Raw genomic sequence first — 24365 nt, forward strand, 5'->3', positions numbered from 1 at the left:
TATATACTGTAGCACACATCATGTGTGACACATGTGCACACACACACACACACACACACACACACACACACACACACACACACACACACACACACACACACACACACACACACACCGAGTACTAAGTATAAGTAGCATATAGGGTACGGCTCTAAAAACATTAAATACTGCGGGAGCATTACACTAAACAAAGTTGGATTTGTACATTGCAGAAACGTAACATAACGTAAGTGTTCTTATTATTGTCCGTCTGGGTTTTATAATGCAGTGTGAGTCCGCTCCGCGATTGACAGTGCACGTGCAGCAGCTACTGTATAAAATTATATTTAAGTAGGCTACTTTTTTGTGTGACGTCTGTGTGTTATTGACTTCTTGTTCCTTAATGTGCAGGTTTATCAGAGCGATATAGTGCAGCTGTGAGTGAGTAGGCCTATAGCTGCTGCTGCTGCGTCCGTGCACCAATAGAGCGACCGCGGCAGCGGCACGTATGCTTGAAATATTAAATAAAAATATGTTGGGCTTCCGGGCGTCCGTTTCTGGACTGTACCAACGGGCTTAGGGCCGGACGGTCCCTTAACTCCACGGGCCCCTATATTTTAGGCCCGTGCAGGGCTCTAGTGTGTGTGTGTGTGTGTGTGTGTGTGTGTGTGTGTGTGTGTGTGTGTGTGTGTGTGTGTGTGTGTGTGTGTGTGTGTGTGTGTGTGTGTGTGTGTGTGTTAAATGTGGTCATTTAAATGTAGGCCTATTATATACACGCACCATACAAGCACCTATATTATATAATGTGTTATACAAATGGGCAATCAACATATAGCAGCACCCCCCACCAGCAGATGTATATAAACATGGAATTGCGCTATGATATTAAAATGGACTGAGCTGTGATTGTGCCGTACTGCGCCGGCCGGTGGCCACTGGCCTATTCTGCCAGTATAAATGCATTATCATGCCTGTTGGTGAAATATAAACATCTAAAATGGTTCAGTAATAATTAGCATAAGTTATTATTAACGAAAAACATCTAATACTATTTTAAATTGGTCTAATAAAGTTAGTAACTAATCAGAAGCAGCAACCATTTTGTTTCAAACAACTATAGACCAATAAAATAGTAGGCTAGTATTTATGTTTTTCGTTAATAATAATACATGCTAATTATTATTGAACGGTAAGTACGCTGGTATGTACGCTAAGGTACACTATAAGCTTGTAGATCTGTTTATTTTAGTCAGAATCTCGTGTGTGTATGTGTGTGTGTGTGTGTGTGTGTGTGTGTGTGTGTGTGTGTGTGTGTGTGTGTGTGTGTGTGTGTGTGTGTGTGTGTGTGTGTGTGTGTGTGTGTGTGTGTGTGTGTGTGTGCGCGCGCACACACATCACATGTGCACACATGTGTGCTATATGTTATAGCTCTAGAGACGCAGAGACAGACATATTTATTTAAAATCATCCTGTCTCGCACGGCATATAGAGCCAATGAACGGAGCATACACCCCCCCCCCCCCCCCCCCTCTCTCTCTCTCTCTCTCTCAGCACACGCTGTGCTGTGATATCAATCAGACGCAAATGATCATTGAGTAACGTTAGCTCTGACTCGCACATTATGTGAGATCACATAAAAGGCCTTTAATATAGCCACAGATCATATAGGAATAGGCTTGGGCACTACCCTACCATCTCTCTATAGTGGGGCACCGACGATCTGCAAGCTCACAACGCGCTGCATGTGGACGCAACACTTGGAGCTTGTAGATGCGCACCACAGATCATACAGGGCGTGTGTTCCAGCTAACCCTATAGCATAACACACACACAAGCAACAGTATAGACATCTATTCATCATTATTTATTTCAAATCAAAATACAATGTAATGCTGCACCACTGTCATGAAGTTCGCACGCACACGCACACGCGACACACACACACACACACACACACACACACACACACACACACACACACACACACACACACGTTTGCTTTCATTCGCTGTATGATACATTAGGCGATATAGACCCGCTGCGGCCCAGCGATAATCAACCGCTGTCCGCTGCGATGCGTGAGCTTGTAGATCAGATGCCGACAGACAGACAGACAGACAGACAGACAGACAGACAGACAGACAGACAGACAGACAGACAGACAGACAGACAGACAGACAGACAGACAGACAGACAGACATGAAATGAAATGGTTCAATAATAACACACACGAGATTCTGACAGAATGCGGCGGCATGCTTAAAATAAACAGATCTACAAGCTTATAGTGTACCATAGCGTATACATACCAGCGTACTTACCGTTCAATAATAATTAGCATGCATTATTATTAACGAAAAACATAAATACTAGCCTACTATTTTATTGGTCTAGTTCAGTTGATTGAAACAAAAGTCATGGAATTCAATTGCCTACATTCAGTATAGGCCTGGTTTTGATATAATGATGCAGGGAGATTTTCTGAGCCAGTCCGTGCCATGTCATTTTTTCAGATTAATATTTAAATCTTTAGTTGGAAGAATGCAATAGCATATCATAAGTGTTGACCATAATGGGACGGTTGGAACCAAATGAACCCCCGACGGCCGGCGCTATTCAGCTATAAGGCCTATAAACGATATGGCCATACAAATATGGTTATGTGGTGGTCTGTGACATGTCTGCGTGCGTGCGTGCGTGAAAGAAAGACAGAATACGACGCAATGACATGTCAAATTGTCAATTGTAGATCAGCTGCTTGTTATTTAAGTAGGCTAATATGAAGGCAGCGTCTCCGCAAACGTGGACACCCGTGGCCCCCCTTGATCCAAGGGTCCACGGTGACCCGTACCGCCCGGGGGTCCCCGGACCCGTTTGGGCGGCCCGTCAGGTGGTTTTCGAGCTTGTGGATTTGTATTTTTAATATGCTTGTCAAACGTTTAAGGCATATAGCCTATTTAATCTGATTGGTATAGCTCTGCATGGTTGCTGCTTCTGATAGCCTACTAACTTTACGCACGCATGCGACACACACACACACACACACACACACACACACACACACACACACACACACACACACACACACACACACACACACACTAGAGCCCTGCACGGGCCTAAAATATAGGGGCCCGTGAGTTAAGGGACCGTCCGGCCCTAAGCCCGTTGGTACAGTCCAGAAACGGACGCCCGGAAGCCCAACATATTTTTATTTAATATTTCAAGCATACGTGCCGCTGCCGCGGTCGCTCTATTGGTGCACGGACGCAGCAGCAGCAGCTATAGGCCTACTCACTCACAGCTGCACTATATCGCTCTGATAAACCTGCACATTAAGGAACAAGAAGTCAATAACACACAGACGTCACACAAAAAAGTAGCCTACTTAAATATAATTTTATACAGTAGCTGCTGCACGTGCACTGTCAATCAGCGCAACGCGTTGTGAGCTTGCAGATCGGCTATCGCGGAGCGGACTCACACTGCATTATAAAACCCAGACGGACAATAATAAGAACACTTACGTTATGTTACGTTTCTGCAATGTACAAATCCAACTTTGTTTAGTGTAATGCTCCCGCAGTATTTAATGTTTTTAGAGCCGTACCCTATATGCTACTTATACTTAGTACTCGGTGTGTGTGTGTGTGTGTGTGTGTGTGTGTGTGTGTGTGTGTGTGTGTGTGTGTGTGTGTGTGTGCACATGTGTCCACATGATGTGTGCTACAGTATATATGTTATAGCTCTAGAGACGCAGAGACAGAGACATATTTATTTAAAATCATCCTGGCACAGGCCTATAGTCTATACTAGACAACGGCGTCAACCGTCAACTCCGCTGGTGGCAAAATAATAAGCCAATAATAATAAGTTGCGGGGCGGGGTGCCTTAAAATATATAGGCTACTCTAAGGTGGGCACGCACCCACTGTCGTTATAGGAACCTTCTGCCCTTGCCTATAGAACTGCCCCCCCCCCCTATCTGCCTATCTGCATGCGCTACGACGCAGAGAACGCAATGAGAACTCACTCTTTTACTTTACTTTAATAAAGTACTTGTAGTCTATATTATCCGCCTAAGGCAAGTCATTGAGACACAGACAGACAGACAGACAGACAGACAGACAGACAGACAGACAGACAGACAGACAGACAGACAGACAGACAGACAGACAGACAGACAGTCAATGCGCTATACGAGCGCGGTGAGCTTTGATGATCGCTAAATGAATATAGCCGTGTATATAAATTAAATTCATATGTCCTTGTAGGTTATCTATTGTGTTGGCCAGGGTAGGTTATCTATTGTGTAGGCCAGCCCCCCCCCCACCCCCCCCCAGAAGGACGATCGTAATCACATATTGCCTTGCGCTGTGCGTAAAATAGTAATTTTTTCAGTATGAGGCGATATGCAGCATCTACACAAAGTGCATAGGGGGACCCCCCGACCCCCCCCCCCTGCAAGGGTCCACATGGGGTGGGGGGGGGGGGGGAGGCACACAGATAGGAGCTCAGACGCTCACACACACACCCCCCCAGGGGTCCACAGACGCGGGTCGGGCCATCCCGTATGTAGGGAGAGGAGCTGGTAGATCTGCTATTTTCGGTGGGCATGGGTGACAGCTCTGGAACGCAGGGTCGCCTGGGGACGGCGAAGGGCTCCACGGACCGGCAAGGTGCACGCGGTGGCCTGGCACACGTGCACACGTGCCAGGCCACAGGGCGCAGGGCGGACCGGCAAGGTGCACGCGGTGGGCGTAGGGCAGCGCAGGGCACGCGCAGGGCACCGCGCACCGGGCATATAACAAAGTCAAACTATTACGTCGCAAACGGGTAGATATAGCCGCGACGAGTTCCGTTCTGTTGCGACGAGTCCACACACGCCACAACGAATTACCTTTTACGTCGAGAAGGGTAGATATAGCCGTGACGTGTCCCGTTCTGTCGCGACGTAAAAGAATAGTCAAACTACTAGGTCGCCAACGGGTAGATATAGCCGCGACGAGTCCGTTCTGCCGGGACGAATTGATATTTACGCCAGGACGTACTCGAATATACGTTGCGACGGAAAAATATACGTCGCGACGTACGTCGTACGTCGTGAAGGCATTTCGCTCCACCTGGATTCTCAACCCGTTTAATTTCAAAGACCCCCAGTTTGACATTCATTAGTCTACGGACCCCCATTTAATGGCATTTATATCACTGGGACCCCCAATTTATATTGTACTACTCTCTGAGTTACAGACCCATAAGGGTCCATTTGGTTCCAAACTATCATTTAGCTGCATGGGACCCCCTGGAACTCCCTCAGGACAACTGATCTAGTAAACAGGAGACACATTGTCTGACTCATCGGACCGGCTTGGTCAGATAGTAAATAGTTGACTTCAAGTCATGCGATGAGGTTTTGAACCAGTACTTGTGGCTACTTGTGCTGTCTTTAAACTCAAACACAAATACAATATACTGGTAAATCAATGTCCTACTATTTCCTTTATGGTCTCTTTTTATGGACTGCATGGTCACTTTTATGGCTCCTCCGTTTCATACCCAGTATATAGTCATGCCTTTTGGGTTTGAATTTGGACTCTTAAAAATCCCCACACATTTGAGTTGACGACATAAACATGACTCAAAAGGATCTGGTCTGGTCATGTCTTATAGGAGGCACTCTTCATAGAATAAAGCCTTTGATTAAAGGCCAGACCATAATAAGACAACTGCACACTCCAACGTGTTTCAACCCTAGCTATACATCATCCGAGAGGAAACCAGTTAACAAACAACACAACATATAACCCCAATACAATGTTAACCTATTTAGACCTACAAAATGCCTTTTAAATCGTGACAGTTTTCTTGAAAAGATCCATGTTTCTATGTCAGTGGTTCTCAAACGTTTTCATGTCAAGACCCCAAAAGTATATGTAATTGGCCGCCGACCCCCATCAGAAAATATGTTGTTCCAGGGACCTCCCCCAGAAGCAAAGATTTGAGTTAAAAACGATCACACAAGGAGAGGGAGTTGCACCACTCAGTTCACACGGGTGTGATTTTTTTTATAATGTTTGTGTAATATTTCCCACTACCGCACTTTTAGTTTAGTTTAGTTGCTTTAAGATGAGAGATTTTCTGCTTGCAGCAGCTGTGCCATTTTCTTTTAGTAGTATTTGTTTTGGTAAACATGTGCTTTTGCTTCATATAATTATTTATGATACTATTCTTTTCCATGACATACATTGTTTGTGTTCCCTGGGTTGTATTTGTTGTGGTGTGTGTAGTTTGTTATTTCTTTTTGTTGTTGAGGTTGGTCACGCCATGGGCTTCATAAAAGAAGGGCTTTATTTGTGCTTTTCAAATAAAATAAAAAAACAGATGGAAATCTATTAAATCTCTGAAATATATGTATTTGATGTGATTTCACTCTTAGTCTAACTTCCGTTTTCATTTTTTGTAGTTTTAAATATATATATTTTAACATTATAAAACTTCTATAGTACAGATGACAGATGACTAGGGGGAAGGTACTGTGGAGATGTGGAGCAGCTAAGATATGAGTCCAAGGTCGCACTATAATGCACTTTTGCTGACGCTGCTTGTTCATGTAATGAGTTCCCTGTCTCTAGTGCCTGTTGGGATCAGGTCTTTTGTAATGAGTATGTTGAATGTCGTTTGATGTATGTATTCTTACTATTACCTGGCTGCAAAGCGCTCAAGCACTGCAATCGTCTTTTCAGTAAAACAAGATATTTAATTTCTGAATATAAAATCATTTTCTGACGAGAAACTGCGGTCTGTCACTTTCCAAGTGTTACTTTTTCCAAACGGTTGAGATCCCTACACACACACACAGAGAGTCTGTTATACATTATTTATAAGCCAAATATGTCTTAACTCATTTACTGCCAGAGTTTCTCTAGAAAAGTCTTCAGCTACAGCCAGCGTCTTTTGAGAGTTTTTTTAACCAATCTTTCAAGACAGACAGAATATGTTGTTCTATTACGATGTAAACGCCAAATATCTCAAACGAAAGACCAGAGTCTCTACTGTCATCGGGAAGAAAACGTGTGTTATTGCAATGTTCTGTTCTCTAGTTATTGGCAGTTGAATGTAGCTTGTTTTTCTAAAATAGAAAAACATATTTAAGGTGTTTTTAATTTGACATTTTAGTTATAGAGGGTAATTATACCCATTCAGGACGGGAACCCCTTTTGGTGTTTTAAATATTATGTTATACTTTAGCTGTTGAAAAATAGCAGATCTACAAGCTTGTAGATCTGCTATTTTTGAAAAACTGTGAAATGTGGCACAAATCCTGAATCTTGAATACCGGTACATATTCTTTCAGAGCGGACGTTTTTAACTCAAATCTTTGCTTCAGGGGGGGTCCCTGGAACAACATATTTTCATATGGGGGTCTGCGGCCAAATACAGATAATTCTGGGGGTCCTTGACATGAAAAAGGTTGAGCACCACTGACATAGAAACATGAGGTTTTTCAGAAAGATGTTAGGATGTCTCAGTCCTAAATAGGTTCAGATATCTCATTGTGGTTATGCAGCTTTCTTTGTATAGTGGAGCTTCACCACTGCACTGTTGTTTTGGCAGCACATTTTAATTTAGTTTTAGTCATAGTCTCTTCAATAGTTTTCATTTTTTTAGTCACAATGTCGTCGTAATGACTGTTTTAAAATTTGCTGAAAATAGCCGATCTACAAGTTTACATCGTGTCGCAGCGCGATGCGTTGTGAGCTTGTAGATTTTTTCAGCATGCAACCAAGTGTAAATTGACTTCTACTGGATCTCTTGTCCACTAGGACATTTTAGTCATTTGTTGATGAAATTGTCAATATATTTAGTCTTACTTTTAATCATCGTAGCTTAGTTTTTATTTAGTTTCATTTAGTTTTCGTCAGTGAAAAAGGTATAGTCGACGAACATTTTTCGTCTTATTAGTCGACGAAAACAACACACAACGCAACTGAACACTGCAATACATTTTATGTGACATCGCTCGATATCTGAGAGAAAGGGAGGACATCTGTCACTATTACTGAAGGATGTGTATAGCTTTGCTGCAGGACAGCTCATAGAACAGGATTCTCTGCTATTTACAAGTGTGTGTGTCTGGCATTTGTGCAGCATGTTTGTTGTTTGGGGAGAGTCAGGCCATGGGCTTTTTTGGCACAGGAAAGAGACAGATAGCTGTGGTCAGCAGTTGGTGACAACTGGGAACACTGGGGAGACTGAGGTCTTGTAAAGTTTATAGTTTTAACTGTCATCGTCAGTTTCAATGAGGCTTATTTAGGGTGCGCACGCGTGTGTGCGTGAGTGCGTGCGAGCGGTGGATGCATCAATGCTTTTGTGTGTGCACGTGTTTCTGGTTTCTGGCTCTCTGTGTGTGTGTGTGTGTGTGTGTGTGTGTGTGTGTGTGTGTGTGTGTGTGTGTGTGTGTGTGTGTGTGTGTGTGTGTGTGTGTGTGTGTGCGTGCGTCGGTATGAGCACAGCAGTTCCGAATGCAAGACAGTGCCCACATCCTTGTCACTTGATCACCCTGCACTCATAATACGGGAGAGGAAGAGAAGGGAGGAGGGGAAAGGACAAACAGGGCAAGAAGACAGAGAGAGTGTTTTGGACAGGTTGAAGGAGAGAGAGACAACATTTATTTATTTGACAGAATGTAGATCAGAAGAAGAGTATATACTGTACGTAGTGATAGGAGGGAGGGAGAGGAGGGGGGAAGAATGCTGTTGAAGTGATGAGGACATCTGTGGTCAGAATTAGACGTGGACAGACGAACAAGAATCAAGAGGGATATATACTCTTACAGATACAATTAAGCAGCAAAATGTTGGTGCGGGACTGCAGAGACTGTTACTAACACATAAATACAATTACATGTTCACACGCATGGACAAACAACCCGTTGGGTTTTGCTGTGTAGAGAGATAGAGAGGCTGTAGCTGGAAGGCCAAGAAGACGTGAGGGAGGATTGGAGCGAAGGAGCATGATTATTAAGGCAGGGGTTTTTTTTTTCCTCACAGGCCTTAATTGATTTTCCTTTTGCATTTCAGGGCAGTAAAATGTTACGATGCATCGTTTAAAACAATATAACTCAATTAATGACCCATGCAACGATTTGCTTGGTTTTATTATTAAATTCACGTCATCACAGAGGCATCTTGGGGGCCATGAGGCTTAATGTTGAACCACTTGTCATAGACGACTTGGTGCACAGCTCTCTCTCTCTCTCTCCCCCCTACATACACACACACACATACACACACGCGCACATATAATAAACTGTTTTCAAGGACGCATGGTCCATCTTTGAGGGCATTGTTTCCCATGAGGGAGGAAAGGCTTGTGTGACTTACTGTAGGGGGGGGGAGAGAGAGAGAGAGAGAGAGAGAGAGAGAGAGAGAGGAGAGAGAGAGAGAGGAGAGAGAGAGAGAAGAGAGAGAGAGAGAGAGAGAGAGAGAGAGAGAGAGAGGAGAGAGAGAGAGAGAGAGAGAGAGAGAGAGATGAGAGAGAGAGAGAGAGGAGAGAGAGAGAGAGAGAGAGAGAGAGCTACACAGAAATGAAGGGACGGACTGAAGAGAGAAAGAGGAGGAGAGAGGAGACAATCGCCACAGGTGGCATGATGAGGGCTTTGATCTCTGAGGAGAGGAAGAGGAGTAGAATTACTATGCTGGAGGGCAAGACGATGGAGAGAGAGAGAGAGAGAGAGAGAGAGACACACACACACACAGAGACGAGAGAGAGAGACACACACACACACACACACACACAGAGAAGGAGGGAGAGATAATAGGGGTTATGGCGGGTGAAGGCGGGAACGACAGAGCGAGGTAGAAACGGAGAGAGGACATAATTGAGGGGGTTTGTGTTGCATATATGGGGGAGGGGGGGGAGTCTAAGATTAGACAGAGAAAATGAAGAGGGGAACGAGAGGGGAAGAGAACATCAGAATGAAGGATGGAAAGTGGAGAATATTGATGTCAGCACAATTTGGCTCGGGAGCAAAGAGAGGTATCGATGAACAAAAGAGAGAGCAGCAGTGACAGGCGGAGGGGAGGGTGGAGAGAGAGAGAGAAGCAAGTGAGGGCAAACAAAGGAGATGGAGAGAGAGAGAGAGAGAGAGAGAGAGAGAGAGAGAGAGAGAGAGAGAGAGAGAGAGAGAGAGAGAGAGAGGTGTAGAGAATGTGAGTGTCGGTTGTTATTATTAATTCAGAGGCGACACCAGCTGTGTTACATCAACACGTCTTCATGCAGTGTGGCATTGTGGGGAACACATTAAAATCCCTCAGTGTTAATGCTGGGTAAATTTGTAACTCTGAGAGTGTACCTACACATGTAACCAAATGGACCCTGAAAGTGTGAAGCGTGTGGCCCACACACACACACACACACACACACACCGTGCGGGCCATGCAGGACAATGCAATGCTCACTCACAACAGATGAATCTCACTATAGAACATGTAGACGAAGTGATTGAAAGAATCTTGAAAATTGCTAATTATCTTATATCATTTAAGCAATATTACACGACAGGGATGCAGTCAGGAACGAGACGAAGTCGAGTTCCGCAAGCATCACTGAAGTGGCAATAATCACGGTAAACCACACCCTCGAGTGTAATAGCAATTCTACAATAAACAGTTACCCTTAAAACTAAGAAAATCGCTGAAAGATATATTTTTTAATGACAGATGTAGTCACTACGACCACAAATGTAGTCACTACGACCACAAATGTCCCAAGAAACTAGCTAGCCTAGCCACGAGTTTGCTAGCGTTCTGGGAGAACAGAGCAGCTGAATCTTTGTTTTGATTAGGTGGTGAATGGTGCTGGTTTACCCACGGCTAGAAGGCTGTTTCAACCAATCAGATTGCTTCCTCGAATGACCTGTGGTAGAATGGGTGTTCATTTCTGTGTGAGTATAGTGCAGACTGTTTGGGATGGTTCAGGGCAGTCCTGGGAGGACAGAAGGGATGAGAAACGGGAAAGAAGGATAAATGAGGAGGGTATAACGGGAGCGCACTGGGACCCCCGAAAGACAAGGAGAAGGAGGGCATGCATGCAGGGGCCAGAAGGCGGAGAATGGACGACAGCTACAGGGCCCGTCCGTGGTCAGAAGAAAGACGACGTTGGAAACATTATGCAGGAACGAGGGAATAGAGGAGAAAGTAGGATAGTGGTTGTAGCCTGAGGGGAGTGGCCTCAATGAATGCAGGGGGGGGGGTTGTTGGGGGGGTGGGCACAAGGGGGAAGAATAGGAGGAGGAGAAGAATGAAGATGGAGATAAAGAAAGAGAGGGATGGATATAAGAGAGAGATGAAGAAGAGGAGAATCTGTGGTCTGAAAGGTGAGAAAGGGGTGGCTACTGTGGCTCGGGAGGGAGGAGAAGTCTGTACCCTGAGGGGTGTGGGTCAGACAAGGAGGAGGAGGGAGGGGGAGGGAGGCAGAGAGGAGAGGAGGAGGAGGAGGAGGAGGAAGGACACAGACCAAAAAGATGACAAAAGGAAAGAGCAGGGGTTGGGCACCAATGGACCGGTTTGTAAGAGCCGACCGCATCAAAACACATCTCAGATAATAGTTCCTGCAAAACCGTTACCAGATTTTTCATCGCTCTTTAACCACTTAAACCATATATACCGGTAGGCTTACTTAACCCATTCCGAATGGGAACTCCTTTTGGTGTTTGAAGCATTATGTTATACTTTAGCTGTTGAAAAATAGCAGATCTACAAGATCATAGCACGGCACCGAGTGCAGCTCTACGAGCTTGTAGATCTTTTTTAAAAATCTTGAAAATGTGCCGCAAATCTTTGAATATAATCAATATATGTACTTTCAGAGCGAACGTTTTTAACTCAAATCTTCGCTTCTGGAACAACATATTTTCAGATGGAGGTCGGCGGCCGATTAAATATAATTTCTGGGGTCCTTAAAACATTTAATAGACATTTTGTAGAATCTGGTCTCAGTCCTAAATGGGTTAAGTGACTAAATCATAACTAATCATAACTAAATCATTTCCAAACCAAACAGACAAAGCTTGTCTATACATTTGTGCTCAATAAAATGTATAATGAAGGGCAGAATTATATATTTTATTCAATCAAGGAATGGGAATGGTTAAGGAATGGGAATGGTTAAGGAATGGGAATGGTTAAGGAATGGGGACCGTTAAGGAATGGGAATGGTTAAGGAATGGGAATGGTTAAGGAATGGGGACCGTTAAGGAATGGGAATGGTTAAGGAATGGGGACCGTTAAGGAATGGGGACCGTTAAGGAATGTGGACCGTTAAGGAATGGGGACCGTTAAGGAATGGGGACCGTTAAGGAATGGGGACCGTTAAGGAATGGGGACCGTTAAGGAATGGGGACCGTTAAGGAATGGGGACCGTTAAGGAATGGGAATGGTTAAGGAATGGGAATGGTTAAGGAATGGGAATGGTTAAGGAATGGGGACCGTTAAGGAATGGGGACCGTTAAGGAATGGGAATGGTTAAGGAATGGGAATGGTTAAGGAATGGGGACCGTTAAGGAATGGGAATGGTTAAGGAATGGGAATGGTTAAGGAATGGGAATGGTTAAGGAATGGGGACCGTTAAGGAATGGGGACCGTTAAGGAATGGGGACCGTTAAGGAATGGGGACCGTTAAGGAATGGGGACCGTTAAGGAATGGGGACCGTTAGGAGTGATTGCTGCGGTATTAGTATCATAAAAAAAAACAAAAAAAACAAAAACAAAAGGGGGTCAGAAAGTGAAAGAAAGTCGACAAAACAATTGTGAAAAGAGGAGGATAGGGGTTGTAGCCAGAGGGGAGTCATGGGCCAGACGTTAAGGAGGGGGAGGGAGAAGAGGGCTGCATGCAAGTCAAACAAGACCACCTCCCCCTCGGGTAGTGAAATTACTTAACAGAGAGAGAGAGACCTATACTCCCACACAGAGTAGGGATTTGCTTCAATTAGAAAGTGGTGACTTTGAGAATTAAGATGCTGTTGACAAGATACCTCTGCATGTTGTCAACAGCATCCTAATTATTTTAAAGAGAGAGGGATTGAGAGTCCTAATATCTCTTTCTTGTCAACTAGTAGTTGTCGGTGGTCCAGAGCTGGGAGACCACCGGCATCTACAGTTGTTTTAGACTGGAACCCACCTATGCTTTATAGGGCATAGGCAAGAAACTAGGCACAGCTGCTGGACATGAGACTAATTCATTAGATCGACAGAGAGAGTGAGAGAGAGAGAGGAGAGAGAGAGAGTGAGTGTGTGTGTGTGTGTGTGTGTGTGTGTGTGTGTGTGTGTGTGTGTGTGTGTGTGTGTGTGTGTGTGTGTGTGTGTGTGTGTGTGTGTGTGTGTGTGTGTGTGTGTGTGTGTGTGTGTGTCACTTTAACAAAGGTGCAGACAATCAGAAATCAGCAGAGAGTGAGCAACGTTTGTGCTACTGTATGCCGAATTGAATTTATTTTTTTCTCCCTGGAAATAAAAACGTCTGGGTTTCCGAGGCTACAGTTGTGTTGACTATAGGATTGTATTAACATATACTCCACCACCACAGTGGGTCCCAAACGTTTCAGGTCGAGACCCAAATTCCAGCCTGATAAGCTGCTACAAGCGCACAAACGCGTTGCTTCTCGCCGAGCTGCAAGCTTATAGAAGGGCTATTTTCACCAGGCCTACTTTATTATTAAATAATTATTCTTTTGTATTTATGGAATTTCTTAGATTTGTTTGTTTGAGGTTCGGGGGCCGTTACGCTGAATGACGCACCTTTCAACCAATCACCGTGCAGATTCTGCAGAATGACACACCTTCCAACCAATCACAGCGCACGGGCCCAGAATTCAGCCAATCACAGCCCAGAATGACAGACTTTTCGGCCAATCGCAGCGCAGAATGACACACTTTTCTAACATCTCAATTGTATAGATTATTTTTATATTAAAAAATATATATCCTTTGAAATATATTTTTTTAAAATTTTACCCGAACCACATTTGTTCGTGACCCACAAATGGGTCCCGTATACAGATCCGTCTGTACCGGATAGATTTTTTACTGAAATGAAAAGTTCCATGTTGCGTTAATTTAACCCTGACAGTGAGAGAGTATAAATGGACGTAGGCTTGTCGTCTACAGACATTATAGCTTTCTGTTTCACTTGTTAGGCTGCATGAAGCAACAGTCCCCTCCTCGTGACCTTCCTCTTTTCTTCTTCTCTATGTTATTCCTCTAGTTTGCTTTGTTTTCCTCCATGACTTTAGACACCGCACTAAATAATGTTACTGTGAGACGTTGTGGATTAACGTGTCCTGTAAATGGGACATAGATCACACTGTGCAACCCAGCAGAAATACCATAAAACGCAGACGAGACGACGGTGGCATGATGAAGCTGTGTTTTGTTCAAGAGAGGGGGATGAAGGGCCGTACGTTCTGTTGACGAGAGGAGGAGAGGGGGAAAGACACAGGGACAGGACCACGGACCACCTGATTGTAGAGCTAAAAGGAGAGGAGATGAAAGACACAGGGACAGGACCACGGACCACCTGATTGTAGAGCTAAAAGGAGAGGGGGAAAGACACAGGGACAGGACCACGGACCACCTGATTGTAGAGCTAAAAGGAGAGGAGATGAAAGACACAGGGACAGGACCACGGACCACCTGATTGTAGAGCTAAAAGGAGAGGAGATGAAAGACACAGGGACAGGACCACGGACCACCTGATTGTAGAGCTAAAAGGAGAGGAGATGAAGACACAGGGACAGGACCACGGACCACCTGATTGTAGAGCTAAAAGGAGAGGAGATGAAGACACAGGGACAGGACCACGGACCACCTGATTGTAGAGCTCTAAAAGGAGAGGAGAGGAGATGAAGGCAGTGATAGATAGACCTACATGTATTTGAAAGAGGCATTCTGTGGGAAGGAGAGCAGCAGAGAAGTAACCAAGACCTCCATTATGCTTTAGAACAGGACAGAATGATGAAATGGGAAGAGATGAAAGGAGCGATATATTGAAGGAGGGATGAAGTATATGAGAGCTGTGTAGGGAGAGGGTCACTGAAGTAACGCACTTAAAAAGAAAGAACGGAGGAGAAAAGACAGTGGGAAACAAAGGGATGATATATGTAAATGTAATGGATGAACGGAGAGGAGAGCATTCTGTGCATGGCAGATGAAAGCAGGGGAACAATAAAAGCAGAAAGGATGACTTTAGTCACGACGACGTCTTCCAAAACAGAGGGAAGAGAAGAGGCGGTGTGCGGTCGAAGGATGAAAGGAGTAAAATATTGAAAGAGGGTGTAGAGAAGGGAGGATGACTAAGACTTCCTAATGTAAGGAAAGAGAGGACGATTAGATCGGGTAGGCGATGATGATGGGATGAGAGGACTGATTTATGAAGGGGGAGATCGAAGGTGAAGAGATGAGTGCAGGGAAAGAGACGGGTGGCTTAAGTAACCAAGGAAAACAAAGACAAGAAATGAATAGAGGAAAAGAGGGGGATGATGGACTGATACATTGAAGGAGGGAGTGACACACAGAGAGAGAGAGAGAGAGAGAGAGAGAATATAATGTTAATGTGGCAAATAATTGTTGGGTAGCTAACTCAATTTAAATGAGGGAACCAGGAGAAAAACAGAGGAGAGGGAGAGCAAGGAAGAAAGATAGAGACGTTAATGAGTGATAAATGAAGGAGGAACAGAGGGAGTGAACGTTGTCTGCACTGCAGGCAGCAGACGTACCATACTCGCTTCTGTTATATGCCCTGACAGGCCTGCTGATTGGCCACACTGTGATATACAGGTGCGTGCGTGCGTGCGTGCGTGCGTGCGTGCGTGCGTGCGTGCGTGCGTGTGTGCGTGCGTGTGATGAGATGAGATTAGATGTCCAGCAGGGATGTTGTTGTATAGCAGACCACCTGAAGCAGCAATGACAGGAATGTGGGAATGCTGATACGCTTCAATATATCTACCAGCACAACACGTCTACCTCTCCGTGTGTGTGTGTGTGTGTGTGTGTGTGTGTGTGTGTGTGTGTGTGTGTGTGTGTGTGTGTGTGTGTGTGTGTGTGTGTGTGTGTGTGTGTGTGTGTGTGTGTGTGTGTGTGTGTGTGTGTGTGTGTGTGTGTGTGACTGTGTGTGTGTGTGTGTGTGTGTGTGTGTGTGTGTGTGCGTGCGTGCGTGCGTGCGTGCGTGCGTGCGTGCGTGCGTGCGTGCGTGCGTGCGTGCGTGCGTGCGTGCGCGCGAGTGAGAAAATGAGACGGAACGGGGGGTTATTGGGGAGAGGAACGTAGACAGACAAGTGGAGAAGAGAGAGAAAAGCCTAATTTATATCAAATATATTATTTAGGCCTACTGTAATATATTACATTTTTCTCTCCACCAGGCCGAAGGCATGGGGAGAGAGTATGTTTTGCACTCCGTCCGTGTGTCCGTCCGTCTGTGAACAGCTAATCTCCGGCACCATTAACCCGGTCAATGCCGTTAACCCGGTCACACACACTCCCTGGATGCCAACGATGAACCTCTGCCCCACATTTTCCAGAACGGCCTGTTATGGGGAGATATGGGATGGAGGGAGAGGGGAGGAGGGGAGACAAGAAGGGAGGAAAGGTGAACATGGAAGAGAGGAGAGGATTGCTAATGCTTATGTCTCTAAATCTCCCATGAATCCTTGGTGAGGTCTGCTGTGGTCTTAAAGTGATTGTGAGATATATTTTTCTTATTTTATTTAGGTTTTCTGAGCTCAATTGCACCCAAAAAACCCTGAACGTTTAACATCCAGTAGATTTTCTGTGGTCTGGGGGTTTTCTGGCTCAAACAAGTGCTCTTATTTTATATGACTATAATGGGATTGGCCCAGCAGATGCCACTGTCGAGGGACATCTGCCTGTTGTCTATCTATTGTTTTTGCCTATTATGACATGCCTTAAATATACCCATACCCGGGTTAAAGTGTGTTTCACCCATTTAGACCTGAGGACGATTCTACAAATGTCTTCTAAATCCTGACAGTTTTCTGAAAACCTATGTTTCTATGTCAGTAGTTCTCAAACATATATGTAATTGGCCACCGACCTCCATCCGAAAATATGTTGTTCCAGGGACCCCCCAAGAAGCAAGATTTGAAAGAATATACTGTATATATATTCAAAGATTTGTGCCACATTTTCAAGATTTTTCAACAATAGCAGATCTACAAGTGCATAGTGCGGCACTCGGTGCCGCGCTATGCGCTTGTAGATCTGCATCTACATGTAGCTTTGAAAACTAAGGGGGGAAAAAAGTGTGAAATCCAAAGTTTTCACACACTTTGAAGACTTTAGGAGATGGAATTGGAGTGGTGGTCTAGAGAGAGAGAGAGAGAGAGAGAGAGAGAGAGAGAGAGAGAGAGAGAGAGAGAGAGAGAGGGAGAGAGAGTCAGCAGATGCCGTTGTGTTGTAAGTGGACAGGTGTCCCACTGTGTGAGGTTATTAACAGATTTAGACCCGAAAACGATTCTACAAATGTCTTCTAAATCCTGACAGTTTTCTGAAAAACCTCATGTTTCTATGTCAGTTGTTCTCAAAACATTTTCATGTCAAGGAGCCCTAGAATTGTATGTAATTGGCCGCCGACCCCAATCTCAAAATATGTTGTTCCATGTTCCAGAGACCCTCCCCTAGAAGCAAAGATTTGAGTTGAAAAACGTTCGCTCTGAAAGAATATATATTCAAAGCTTTGCGCCACACTTTCACGATCTTTCAAAAATAGCAGACCTACAAGCTCGTAGAGCGGCACTCGGTGCCGCACTATGAGCTTGTAGATCTGCTATTTTTCAACAGCTAAAGTATAACATAATGCTTACAGCACCAATAGGGGTTCCCGTTCTGAACGGATTAATGGATACAGGTTCATTAGACCGAGCCAGTCAGCCGTGCTGCCAACCTCACCAACACTATTAGTCACACAGCCAGACACTGAGACACACACACGCAACGAGACGTGCAAAGACATGTACGTGCATGCGCACAAACACACGCACACGCGTACACACACACACACACACACACACACACACACACACACACACACACACACACACACACACACACACACACAGAAAAAGACACACGCTGAAATACCCTCACACACAGGCAGGCACATAGAACGCGTATGCAAACATGCATCTTAAAGTCATGTGATTCATATAAATCAGCCCTCTATAATACAACTATAATGTCTATAATGATCATTATTATCATGCAGTTGCTAATCAATGTTGTGGCCCTTCTCTTTCCCCACTCATTCACTTTTGTTCTCTTTTTTTTCTCCATCATTCTCTCCGTCCAGAGGACATCTTCATCTTGCATGGTAAAGACAAGAAGAGTCCTCTCATCTATGGCCTGTTTACAACATCAAGGTATGTACTGTACATACTAACAGAATTACATTACAATCAGAACTGCAGCCTCACTCCCAATCTTCCGCTGTAGTCTGAAAAACCCACCTCTTCAGACTCCACCATGGCCCGTAGCACTTGCCCTAGCCCCTTGCTCTAGCCTTACAGGCATATGCAAAGGCTCAACTTATGTAACTTAGATAGCACTTTATGTAGACTTAGATAGCATTTTATGCAGACTTCTAGCATTTTATGTACACAGCACTAGAATAGCATTGTATGTATAGCACTTTAAAGTATATATATATATATATATATATATATATATATATATATATATATATATATATATATATATACATACACACAGTATATATATAGTGTTAATGTGGTCCTCATTGAGTTGAACTGTAAGAACACAGTTGTGAATGAATAATTGGGGCTTATGTCACCATCTGCTCCGTCCCTTAGCCCAGGGGTTCTCATCGTCTTTGGCCGGGGACCCCCGGAAATGCTTTGGCAATGTCTCGGGACCCCCGCCCCACCCCCTCCTGACCCCCAATATAAATTGACTGCTACAATAACCTTAATAATAGAGACAATACACCATAAATAAATACTGAAACCAGATATAATCATTAGGGAAGGTGTATGCATGTACTATGTGTACTATATGTAAACTCTTCATTTTCACTTTCCAGCCATTCAGTTGCAAAAAATAAAAGATGAGACACATACTGTAGTAAGTATAGAGAGACATGTGGAAAACACATGGCATTAAAAAAAAAACCTATGATACGAGAGACGATGTGAATACTCCCTCCCTTGAAGTCGTGCAAAAAATTATACCGCAATTATATTTCAAAATGTAGTTGACAGTTGACATGGTTATCTGGAATGACTCTCAATAGAGAGTGCAGGGAGGGAGTACAGTCAAGCCACCAATATCACCCCATGACTCATTATAACTGCAAAGAAAGAACATCTTGGAAACACCACAACAATGCAAAAGAAAAGTCTAGGACGGTGATCAAAGGGAAAGGCTTTTAGCGGTCTGTGGGCTTGCTCTCTCTTGCGTTGTGGCGGTGAATAATGGCACTGCAGTCAGGGAGAGTTCATTGTCGTAGTGTTTTAAACGTTGTATGTCGTATTGTGGCATTGTACTCGATGAAATACTGTAATAGATGGTGACGGATGGTGAGGGGAAATATTTATAATAGCCACTAACCCCCCCCCCCCCCCCCCCCCCATTAGAGAGGGATCATGTGAGCGTCCATGATGTCACCATGATGTCATGCAGTATTGTACTCTGTGTGGGTCAAGTTCTTCCTTTGTGTTCGCCGTGGTCTGGTCTGGTGACTGGGGTCCTCTATGCGTCACGATGAATTGTATAATCACGTCGATTTTTGGGGTTTCTATATACAGCTTATGTCCCCACAAAATGTCTGCAACATGCCATTGACAATGAAGGGGAAATGTGCGTCATCTTGTCCCTGCACGTCTTATATTTGTCATCGACAATGAAAGGAGAAATTAGTTGAAATGTCCGCCAAATATGACATAAATTTGTGGCAACCAGCAAGAGGCATTCCGATTGGCCAGTATGAGATGATGCATGATGATGTACGATGATAAGAGCGCCCCTCACTTCACATGGGTGTGATGTTTAACATTCAGGGTGGGAACGCCTTTTGGCGTTCTGGTTGATATGTATAGCAAAATATATACTATGGCCTCTCAGTCCTAAATGGGTTAACCCATTAAAACCGGGAAAGCATCTGTGTCATTTTAGATGTTTTCAAAAATAGCAGATCTACAACCTCACAAAATCTGTAATATTTTTTGAACATTTTTGAAAAATCTTGAAAGTGTGAGAACTACTGATTTAGAAGGGATTTGTCTTAAAGCTGCTATAAGCAATAATATGTCAAAAATGTAATTACTGTTTGTTTGTTTTTTCTTTTTCAGACAGCCAGCAATAGGTAAAACACTCCCCAAAAAATGCAGTCTCGGTGACACATCTAGGGCCCGCAATCTGCATTCAAAGATTTTCCTAGAAGCTTTGTCATTGGTCAATTTGGTCTACTTCCTGATTCATTTCGACCAGGGTTTTTTTTCGACCAATGACAACGCTTCTAGGAACATCTTTGAATGCAGATTGTGGCCCCATGATGTGTCACAGAGACTACTTTTAGACATGTGATACACATCCTCGTTGACTGCTGATTGTTAGGGAAAGACAATTATGATTCACTTCACTGCCCTCACCGCAAACCTACACTAGTAAAGGAAATATATGGGACATGCATGCAATGAATTGGACAATCATTAAATCCTCTTTATATCAAAGTCTGCTATTCACCATGGACACATTGCTTTAATATGGACTCCATGTGTTAACTGAAATACTTGCAGATGCTTTTAAAAGTTCTTCTAAAGGATCTCTCATTTTTGAAGGTTCTATTCCAAAACATTATACTGTATGTGTGCAATTTAGAGGAAGAGATCATTAGCTGATCTTAGTTATTCAGTGTCTCTAAAATATGCATGAATGCAGGATGTGAAAGTGTTAGCATTTTGCCAAGTAAGGACTTAAGTTATCTGCTGTCCTTTAAACTGCACCATAATACATACAAAAAAATTGTCTACCAATGATTTTGAGTTTGTGTCCCAGTTTTCAAGAAACTAATATTAGAGAAATTGTCTTCATTTTTATTCAGGGATTTGTACGATTCTAAATATTTAACCCATTTTGGGCGGAAACCTCTTTTGGTGTTTTAAACATTATGTTATAATTTAGCTATTGAAAAATAGCAGATCTACAAGAGCTTGTACGTAGGTCTGCTATTTTTGAAAACCTGCGAAGATGTGGAGCAAATCTTTGAATATAATCTTTCAGAGCCGACGTTTTAAACTCAAATCTTTGCTTCTGAGGTGTCCCTGGAACACCATATTTTCAGATGGGGGTCGGCGGCCAATTACATATATTTTTGGGGGTCCTTGACATGAAAATGTTCGAGAACCACTGACATAGAAACATGGGGTTTTTCAGAAAACTGTCTTAGACATTTGTAGAATCGTCCTCGGGTCTAAATGGGTTAAACTATCACCCGCTGTATTGTACTGTACAATATCATGTAATTTATGATATGGGCGCAGGCGCTGTTAATTTCTGCCTTATGGTGAACACATGCATGAAGACCACAGCCCTCTGTGAAACATACCGTATACTGAATGATGTCATGATGCGTGGTGTTTTATTGGGTGTTCATCTGTGGCACATATTGTGTCAAACACAACTGCACTCCCTTTTATTACAAAATGCAGGTCAGTAACTTGTTCAATGAAGGACGGTGACCCCTTTTCCTCTTCCTTTTCACTTGTTCCATACACATATCACATAATGTCTCCATCATCTCTCTCTTTTGTACATGAGACTGAGTGTCCTGCTGATGTTATAAATAAGTGTACCATTGTTTTGTGTGGTGTCTCTCTTCAGTTCGGTATGGGGCAGGGACGTGCAGAGAGTGTTAGGCAGGGGCTGAACTCCCTTAAAGGACAACTTTAGTTTTTTTCAACCAAGGTTCATGTTTTAGTTTCTTATTAGAGAATGTAAAATATGAGTGTTAATCTTTTTTCATTTGCTGCTTTCTTTCGTTTTAGGGATTTTAGCTGTTTTTGACAGGGGGGCGGGGGCATTCGAGCATGGGTCTAAATATGTATTTTTTTACACAATTTTATGGTGATTTATTTTTTTATGGTTTACTATAGTCCTAATAAACTTCAGGAAATTACATCTGGCCACAGAAGATCACAGGATCTACTGAATGTGAAGGTAGCCTACTGGGGGAAGGCTTATACTGTGTGTGTATAGGCTCAATATGTCAGTTTGTCACATTCAATAGATCCTGTGATCTTTTGTGGCCAGATGTAATTTATTGGGGTCTAGTAGGACTATAGTAAATAATAAAATAATAAATCGCCATAACCATTTGTAAAAAAAAATACATATTTAGCCCCATGCTCGAATGCCCCCGCCCCCCTGTCAAAAACTGCTAAAATCCCTAAAACGAAAGAAAGCAGCAAATGAAAGAAAATGAACACTCACCTTTTAGTTTCTCTAATAACAACCTAAAACATGAACCTTGGTTGAAAAAAAATTAAGTTGTCCTTTAAAAGGACAACAATTTGACAAAAAGACAGCTTATATATCAGCTATTTTTGGGGCGCAACCCAGCACTCTTTAGCTAGTGGAGATGCGGTGTAGCGACATGGATTTCTAAACAAATATGTTCAACGCATCATACTGCGTTCAAGTTCAGGAGACTTCGGGGTAAAAAGGAAATGCATGGCATTTGGCATTTCTTTCACCATTAGTAAATGCTGCATTCGTGGTCTGGAGAGGGCAGTTGTCTTACAGACGGGTAAAAGCCGGGCAGGGGCTGAAGCCCCCTTTGATGTCTATGTGTTCACGTCCATGTTATGGGGCACGTACCGTTAACCAAACCCCTCTCTGTACAGCCCATAGTGAACATACTTTATCACAACAGCACAAACACTGCAATGGAGGGTCTCCATTTTCACTTCTGGGAAGAATACAACTTGCATATTTGAAAATGAACAAACGCACAACGCACTCACACATACCATCTTTTATATGCAAACGGACAGTGAAAGTAAACATCTTCCTGACATTACATAGTCATCATGACTTTGAGTGGTATATACGTTCTCTACTTTCAGTTGTGGGTTCCATACAAGACCCACAGACCGTCTCTGTTATGAACTTATGATTGATGGCATACACATACATCCATGCTGAGAGACATACACGGAGCTCATGTGAGCATCCATCACTAAGCTGGCGTCACCGGGACTAGCGTTGCATTGTACTGTTTTGTCTCTGTTGTAGAAGTGTGTTGACATAAGTGTTTTATAGCGCTGGCTTAATATGATAGTATAATAATATATGTGTTTGCTGGTCTGGAGTTTGGCCAAGTGTATCAGTTTTACTACATAATAGAATATAGAGATAGACAGGGAGTGCAGTGTGTGTGCGTGCATGTGAGGGAGAGAGAGAGAGACAGACAGACAGACAGACAGACAGACAGACAGACAGACAGACAGACAGACAGACAGACAGACAGACAGACAGACAGACAGACAGACAGACAGACAGACAGACAGACAGACAGACAGACAGACAGACAGACAGACAGACAGACAGACAGACAGAGAGAGAGTAATGGAGATACAGCAGCATTTATACAATTAAATTAAATCTATGCTGTGTTTCACATTATTTTGAGAGCTTCTTCAGAGCATCACCTGCAATATGATTCAGTCATATAGACAGGCAGGTAAAAAATAACCAATCCCATTCTAATCATTGGCAGTATGCAATTCACATACTGTGAATTCACAACTTTATTTTCGGAAGGACTTGTGGCCAGCAGGAAGATTTAAAAACTGACATTAGGCCTCATATTGTCATGTGTGTGTGTGTCCCATCCCTATGGTCCCATCCCATCCCTGTGTGTGCATTTGTGCAATTACTCTACTGTATGTCTCTGTGTTTGCGGTTATGTTTTATGTATTTGCGTCTATGTATGGGACATGGGGCAGAGTTCACCACGGGTCATCAGCTCGGCGTACACAGAGAGAGTGTCTGTCTGCATGTATGGACTGAGACGCTTTTATGACGTCCAACACGCTCTCCATTACAGCCTTTACACAATGTGCCCGTGTGTTGGGATGACTGGATGAGACAGCATGAAAAGTGAGAAAACAGTATGTCATTTAAAACAGAAAGAAAGGCATTCACAGTCAAGCACACAGTAAAATCCTGGGTGTTCATTTAAGCACTTTCAATCCGGCGTCCCCATTAGGTGATGTCACATTAGGTGAAAATTGTGAGAGTAGAGCAGCTATTTTCCAATAGCTGATCTACAAACTTACAACACGTTACGTTGTGAGCTTGA

General features: G+C 43.5%; 1 protein-coding gene across 2 annotated transcripts in view; it reads left to right on the top strand.

Moving 5' to 3' along the window:
* The window catches only part of sema3h (sema domain, immunoglobulin domain (Ig), short basic domain, secreted, (semaphorin) 3H), a 76804-nt gene that overhangs the window by 40782 nt on the left and 11657 nt on the right, over positions 1-24365 (top strand). For both annotated transcript variants that reach the window (XM_083769589.1, XM_083769588.1), the window contains one exon: positions 18336-18405. In XM_083769589.1, coding sequence (XP_083625715.1) covers positions 18336-18405 — 70 coding nt within the window. The remainder of the gene's footprint in view (positions 1-18335; positions 18406-24365) is intronic.

The sequence above is a fragment of the Protomyctophum parallelum genome, assembly GCF_964188405.1.
Source record: "Protomyctophum parallelum genome assembly, chromosome: 7".
NCBI classification, from domain to species: Eukaryota; Metazoa; Chordata; class Actinopteri; order Myctophiformes; family Myctophidae; genus Protomyctophum; species Protomyctophum parallelum.